We start from the raw sequence: 8,277 nt of genomic DNA, 5'->3' as shown, positions 1-8,277 counted from the left end.
ATAATACTATTATTGTAATATTGTATTATTATTATTATGAGTTTGGAAACAAATAATAGTATGCTGAGCTTGGAGAAGACATTATTATTATTATTATTATTATTATTATTATTATTATTACTATTATTATTAAGGTAAGCAAAAAGTAGAAAAGAGTCCTAGCCCTTTAAGGGGGCGTTTCCATTCGAGCCCCAACGGAGGGGGCGTGGCTTTTGTGGGATGTTAAGAGAGTGGGCGTGCACTCCCTCTTTGAGGGGGCGTGTCCTCTCAAAGGGGGCGGGGCCAGGAGGGTATAAGAAGGCCAGCCAGGCAAGCGGAGAGGAAGATTGCCAGACATGTCTCCTTTGAGCAGGGAGTCTCCACTTCCGGCGGAAGCCACCCAGATCAGGAAAGTGAGTGAATGCATTTGCCGCTGGTTCGAATCCCACCTGGGGCTGAATATTATATATATATATATATATATATATATATAATTTTCAATCTATATATTTTTTTCAATAATATATTATTGAAAAAATTATATAGATTGAAAGTTTGAAAATTATATATATTTAATTTAATTAATTTTTAGTAATTTTTTTCAATAATATATATATATATATTATTGAAAAAAAATATAGATTGAAACTTATATATATATATATATATATACTTTAATTAATTTTTAGTAATTTTAGTAATTTTTTCAATAATAATAATAATAATACATATATATTATTGAAAAAATTATATAGATTGAAAGTTATATATATATATTTAATTTAATTTTAGTAATTTTTTCAGTAATATATATATATTATTGAAAAGATTATATAGACTGAAAGTTAGATATATATATATATAATTTAATTAATTCTTAGTAATTTTTAGTAATTTTTTCAATAATATATATATATATATTATTGAAAAAAATTATATAGATTGAAAGTTTGAATTACTAAATATTACTAAAATTAATTAAATTATATATATATAATTTAATTATTTTTAGTAATTTTTTCAATAATATATATATATAATATTTAGAAAATTATATAGATTGAAAATTATATATATATATATATATATATAATTTAATTATTTTTAGTAATTTTTAGTAATTTTTTCAATTATATATATATATATTATTGAAAAAATTATATAGATTGAAAGTTATATATATATATTTAATTTAATTAATTTTTAGTAATTTTTTAGTTTTTTTTCAATTATATATATAATATATTATTGAAAAATTATATAGATTGAAAATTATAAATATATATATTTTATTTAATTTTTAGTAAATTTTTCAATTATATATATATATATAATATATTATTGAAAAATTATATAGATTGAAAATTATATATATATTTAATTTAATTAATTTTTAGTAATTTTCAGTAATTTTTTCAATAATATATATATATTATTGAAAAAATTATATAGATTGTAAGTTCGAATTACTAAAAATTACTAAAAATTAATTAAATTATATATATATATAATTTAATGATTTTTTTAGTAATTTTAGTAATGTTTTCAATAATATATATATATTATTGAAAAAGTTATATAGATTGAAAGTTATATATATATTTAATTAATTTTTAGTAAATTTTTTCAATTATATATATATAATATATTATTGAAAAATTATATAGATTGAAAATTATATATATATATATATATAATTTAATTTTTAGTAATTTTAATTAATTTTATTCAATTTTTAAAAATTAGAAAATTAATTATTTTTTTATTTAAAAAAACAATATAAAATTAATTAACCTCAGTTCCGTTACATTTGAGCAATTTTAATTTAATTCATTTCTAATTTTAAAAAATAAATTCTAAAAATTAGAAATTGGATTAAGAATGGGGCTGAATGTGTGTGTGTGTATATATATATATATATATAGTTTTCAATTTAATTCATTTTTAGTAATTTTAAATTGATTAATTTTTATTTAATTTTTTTTAAAAATTGATTAAAATTATAAAAGTATTTTTTAATTTTAAAAATATACAATTAATTAATTTCGATTTCATTATATTTTCGTGATTTTAATTTAATTCAGTTTAATTTTATTTTAAAATTTTAGTTTTTTTAAAAAATAGAAAATTAATTAATTTTTTATTAAAAATTAAAAAATAATTGAAATTTTTTGAAAAATGAATTATGATTTTTCCTTTTTTTCCTCTTCAGAGCCTGAAACCATTAATGGAGAAGAGGCGCCGGGCCAGGATCAACGAGAGCCTCAACCAGCTCAAGGGACTCATCCTGCCTTTGGTGGGGAAGGATGTAAGTGAGGACTACACATCCCATCATCCCCTTCAAAAGGAGGTCCCATGGGTGCCTATGGGTTTTATTTCCTTGGCGGGAGAATGGGTGTTGTAGTCTTCATTGTTCACACTCTGGAAGGCATTATGGGTCCTGCAGTCTGTATTTTAATGCAATGCGGTCGATTGGGGATGCTGGGAGTGGTAGTCCTTAAAGCGTTGGCCTCCTTTGAGGGAGGAAAAAGGAGGGGGTACTATTAACAGTAATGCAAAGTATGTCATAATTGGAATAATAGTAGTAGTAATTATAATAGTAGTTGCAATCGTTGCAATAGTGATTGAAATAGTTGCAATAGTCACAGACGGGGTCTCGGGCGGGGCTTCAGTAGTCGTGAGTGGGACGAGTCTTTGGTAGTCGCGAGTGGGGCTTTGGTAGTCACGAGCGGGTCTTGGGTAGTCACAGGCAGGTCTTGGGTAGTCGCGGGCAGGACGAGTCTTCGGTAGTCGCGGGCGGGACAAGTCTTCAGTAGTCGTGGGCGGGTCTCAGGTAGTCGCGGACAGGGCTTCGGTAGTTGTGAGTGGGACAGATCTTCGGTAGTCGCAGGCAGGTCTCGGGTAGTCACGAGCTGGTCTCGGTAGTTGCGGGCGGGGCTTCAGTAGTCGTGAGCAGGACGAGTATTCAGTAGTTGCGAGCGGGGCTTTGGTAGTCGCGAGTGGGTCTCGGGTAGTCACAGGCGGGTCTTGGGTAGTCGCGGGCAGGACAAGTCTTCGGTAGTCGTGGACGGGTCTCGGGTAGTCGCGGACGGGGCATCGGTAGTTGTGAGTGGGACAAGTCTTTGGTAGTCACAGGCGGGTCTCGGGTAGTTGCGAGCGGGTCTCAGTAGTTGCGGGCGGGGCTTCAGTAGTCGTGAGCAGGACGAGTCTTTGGTAGTCGCGAGCGGGTCTCAGATAGTCACGGGTGGGTCTTGGGTAGTCGCGGGCGGGACGAGTCTTCGGTAGCCGTGGGCGCGTCTCGGGTAGTCACGGATGGGGCTTCGGTAGTTGTGAGTGGGATGAATCTTCAGTAGTTGCAGGCAAGTCTCGGGTAGTCACAAGCGGGTCTCAGTAGTTGCGGGCGGGGCTTCAGTAGTCGTGACCGGGACGAGACTTTGATAGTCACGAGCGGAGCTTTGGTAGTCACGGGAGGGTCTCGGGTAGTCACAGGTGGGACGAGTCTTCGTTAGTCATGGGCGGGTCTCGGGTAGTCGCGGACGGGGCTTCGGTAGTTGCGAGCGGGACGAGTTCAGTAGTCGCGGGTGGGTCTCGGGTAGTTGAGAATGGAGTGGGTCTTGGATAGTCATCAGCGGGACGAGTCTTCGTTAGTCATGGGCGGGTCTCGGGTAGTCGCGGACGGGGCTTCGGTAGTTGCGAGCGGGACGAGTTCAGTAGTCGCGGGTGGGTCTCGGGTAGTTGAGAATGGAGTGGGTCTTGGATAGTCATCAGCGGGATGAGTCTTCGGTAGTCATGGGCGGGTCTTGGGTAGTTGCAGGCGGGTCTCGGGTAGTCTCTGGTAGTCGCGGGCGGGACGAGTCTTCAGTAATTGTGGGCAGGTCGCGAGTAGTCGCAGGCAGGTCACGGGTAGTCGTAACCGTGGTTGAAATCGTTGTGACTGTTAGCAACCGTTGCAATAATAGTAGCAGCAATATCAATTGCAATAATAATATTAGTAGATGACTGCAATAGTAATAATAATTGTAATAATACCAGGAATAATGAATGCAATAGTAACAATAATAGTAACAGCGGTAATAATGCAATAGTAACTGCAGTGACAATAGTAGCCATAGCAATAGTAGCCATGATTGGAATAATAGTAATCATTTCAGTAGTAACAGTAGTAATAATAATTGCTATCGTAACAGTAATAGTAATAGCAATAGTAGCAATTATTGCAACAGTAATAATAGTAATAATTATAGTAAGTATAATAGCAGTGATAGTACTAACAGTAATGATTATAGCAGTAGTAGTAATGATTGCAATATTAATAATAGAAATAAGAGTAGTAATAACAATAGTGGTAGTAATAATTATAGCAATAATAGTAGTTATAATAGTAGTAATTGCAGTGATTATAGTAGTTGCAATAGTGATAACTGTAATAATAGTAGTAGTAATAATTGTAATGTGGATAGTAATAATTATGGTAGTAGTTATAATTGTAATAGTGATAATAATAGTAGTAATAATTAAAAATGGGGGATTCTGGGTGTGATAACCTTGGGTGTCTCTGCTGCAGGGCTCCCGCTTTTCCAAGCTGGAGAAGGCCGACATCCTCGAGATGACCGTCCAGTTCCTGCAAGATCTTCCGGCCCCTCTTTCGGCCTCCGGTGAGTGACCCCTAATAATAATAATAATAATAATAATAATAATAATAATAATAATAGTCTAAGTTTGGAATATCATATATTCTGCTGTTATGGTATATCATATATTACTATTATATATTATATGCTATTATGGTATATAATCTATTATGATATAGGATATGTTGTCGTATGTGATATACTACGCTATGATGGTATATGATTTGCTATTACTCTGTTATGGTATATGATATGTATTACACTATTATGGTATATTATGCTATGATGGTCTACGATATATTATTATGGTATATGTTAAGCTATGATGGTATATGATCTGCTATTACTTTGTTATGGTATATGATATGCTATTATGAGTGTGTCAAGAGTGAAATACTCAAGGTGCAATTGCAAACCGTGCCAACAAAGAGAAAAAATAGGTGCAAAGTGCAAATAAGCCAGAATGGATGTCCAAAGAACTTCTAAATGTGCTAAGACACAAAAGAGACATGCACAAGAAGTGGAAAAAGGGAGAAATCACCAAAGAAGAATTCAAACAAATAGCCAACACCTGTAGGGAAGTCATTTGGGAGTGAGAGCCGTTCAGCAGTGGAACTCTCTGCCCCGGAGTGTGGTGGAGGCTCCTTCTTTGGAAGCTTTGAAACAGAGGCTGGATGGTCATCTGTCAGGGGTGATTTGAATGCAATATTCAAATCATGGATGGCCCATGAGGTCTCTTCCAACTCTTTGATTCTATGATTCTATGTTTTATGCTATTATGATATATTAAGCTATTATGGTATATGATCTGCTATTACGCTATTATGGCATATGGTATGATATGATGATTTATGGTATAGATTATATATACCATATGATATATAAACCATATGTGGTATATGATATTCTATTACACTATGATGGCATATGATATGATACTACGCTATTATGGTACATGGTATGATATGATGATTTATGGTATATATTATATATACCATATGATATATATACCATATGTAGTATATGATATTCTATTACAGTATTATGATATATGGTATGATATGATGATTTATGGTATATATTATATATGCCATATGATAGAACGCTATTGCGGTATATGATACTCTATAACTTTTTAAAATATTTTTAATATTATTTTTATATTAAAATTTTAGTTTAATTTTTTAATATTGCATTATTACATAATATTGTGGTATATGATATTTGATATGCTACTAAAATATTATGGCATATCCTATATCATGCTATTATGGTATAGGATACGATATTACGCTCTTGTGGTATATGATATGCTATTACGATATATGGTCTGATATTGCAGTATTATGATATATGGTATGATATGATGACTTATGGTATAGATTATATATACCATATGATGTAACGCTAGCGTGGTATATGATATTCTATCACGCTATTAGGTATGATATGATGATTTATGGTATAGATTATATATACCATATGTGGTATATGATATTCTATTACAGTATTATGGTATATGGTATGATATTATGGTACATGATATGATATGATGACTTATGGTATAGATTATATATACCATATCATGTAACACTTTTGTGGTATATGACATTCTATTACGCTATTATGGTATATAGTATGATATAACAGTATTATGGTATATAGTATGATATGATGATTTATGGTATAGATTATGCATACCATATGATATATATATACCATATGTGGTATATGATATTCTATTATGCTATTATGGTATATGGTATGATATGATGATTTATGGTATAGACAATATATACCATATGATGTTACGTTCTTGTGGTATATGACATTCTATTACACTATTATGGTATATGGTATGATATTACAGTATTATGATATATGGTATGATACGATGATTTATGGTATAGATTATATATACCATATGATGTAACACTCTTGTGGTATATGATATTCTATTACAGTATTATGGCATATGGTATGATATTACGCTATTATGGTATATAGTATGATATGATGATTTATGGTATAGATTATATATACCATATGGTATATATACCATATGTGTTATATGATATTCTATTATGCTATTATGGTATATGGTATGATATGATGACTTATTATATATATTATATATACCATATGGTATGTATAATATATGGTATAGATTATATATACACCATATGATGTATATACCATATGTGGTATATGATATTCTATTACGCTATTATGGTATATGGTATGATATGATGATTTATGGTATAGATTATATATACCATATGATGTAACGCTCTTGTGGTATATGATATTCTATTACCCTATTATGGTATATGGTATGATATGATGATTTATGGTATAGATTATACATAATAGTATTAAATACATAATAGTATTAAATAAACTATATTCTTTTAAATGTATATATTTCTATTATTGCCTTATATATGTTGTTATTATATTTCCTATTATTATTTTCTATTATTGCATTTTATATTTTAATATTATATTAAATATGGTATATATGATATATATACCATATGTGGTATATGATATTCAATTACATTATGTATGATATGATGATTTATGGTATAGATTATATATATATACCATATTATATAATCTATTTTATTTTATTTTATTAATATTTTATTACGCTATTGTGGTATATGATATTCTATTACGCTATATGGTATGATATGATGATTATGGTATATGGTATGATATGATGATTCATGGTATAGATTATAGACAGGGCAGTCTCGGCATGGATGTTGAAGTCCCCTAGCACAACTAGATGTTGGGACTTCAACACCAGACCCGAGACCACACCAGCTCGCTCAGGCAGGGAGACTGTTGAGTAGCGGGGTGGACGGTACACCAACAGATCTCATATGACATGCTGCGATGTTTGTGACCCGCAGGCGGGGCCAACGATGACGGGGCCTTCCAGTTGGGCTTCCACGCGTGCCTCTCTCGCCTCTCGCTCCTGCTCCCCGAATGCGCCTGCCGCGGCCTCCTGGCGCACCTCCGCACGGCCTGCGACCCCCATGCGTGGACGGCCAGCCCTCCGCCGCTGCCCACTGCCCAGCCGCCGGCACCTTTGTGGAGGCCTTGGTAGCTCCCCAAAGAGCAAAAAGACTCCTGCTTGAATGGCCATCTGCCAGGAGGGTTCAGGTGGTGCCTCTTGGGCTCCCTTCCGAATCTCCTGGGATTTTTTTTTGCACATTTCCGGCCGACGTCCGGACGGCACTTTAACCCTGTATATATCCTCGTCAATGTGGTTTTGCAATAAAATAAATAATTGAGAACGGAAATCGGCATTTATTTTTATTCCGATGCAGATACATCCTATAATATGAAATACATATGAGTATGTCCATATACTCATATGTATATGAGTATATAATATATATATTGCATATATTATTATATGGCCATATGTGTGCATACATGCATATGGACAAAAAACATAGGCAAATTGTAATGTTATATTTTAATATTATTTTAATATTATATTTCCTATTATTATTATTGTTTTCCAATATTATTTCCTATATATATATATATATATATATATAGGAAATAATATTAGAAAATAATAATAATAGGAAATATAATATTTAAATAGAAATTAATAATAGGAAATATTAAAATATAAAAAATAATA

At 32.3% G+C, this 8,277-nt stretch overlaps 1 protein-coding gene across 1 annotated transcript; it reads left to right on the top strand.

Moving 5' to 3' along the window:
* The first annotated feature begins 284 nt into the window (after positions 1-284).
* Positions 285-7,924, top strand: LOC132764967 (transcription factor HES-2). The gene is made up of 4 exons (XM_067472918.1): positions 285-392; positions 2,192-2,287; positions 4,544-4,634; positions 7,532-7,924. The coding sequence occupies exons 1-4, from the start codon at positions 336-338 to the stop codon at positions 7,726-7,728; spliced, it is 441 nt and encodes a 146-aa protein (XP_067329019.1). The 5' UTR covers positions 285-335; the 3' UTR covers positions 7,729-7,924.
* Positions 7,925-8,277: the final 353 nt, after the last annotated feature.

Source organism: Anolis sagrei, chromosome 13 (assembly GCF_037176765.1).
Source record: "Anolis sagrei isolate rAnoSag1 chromosome 13, rAnoSag1.mat, whole genome shotgun sequence".
Taxonomy (NCBI): Eukaryota; Metazoa; Chordata; class Lepidosauria; order Squamata; family Dactyloidae; genus Anolis; species Anolis sagrei.
Note: the sequence above shows the minus strand (reverse complement) of the source record. Positions and strands in the feature narration are given on the sequence as shown.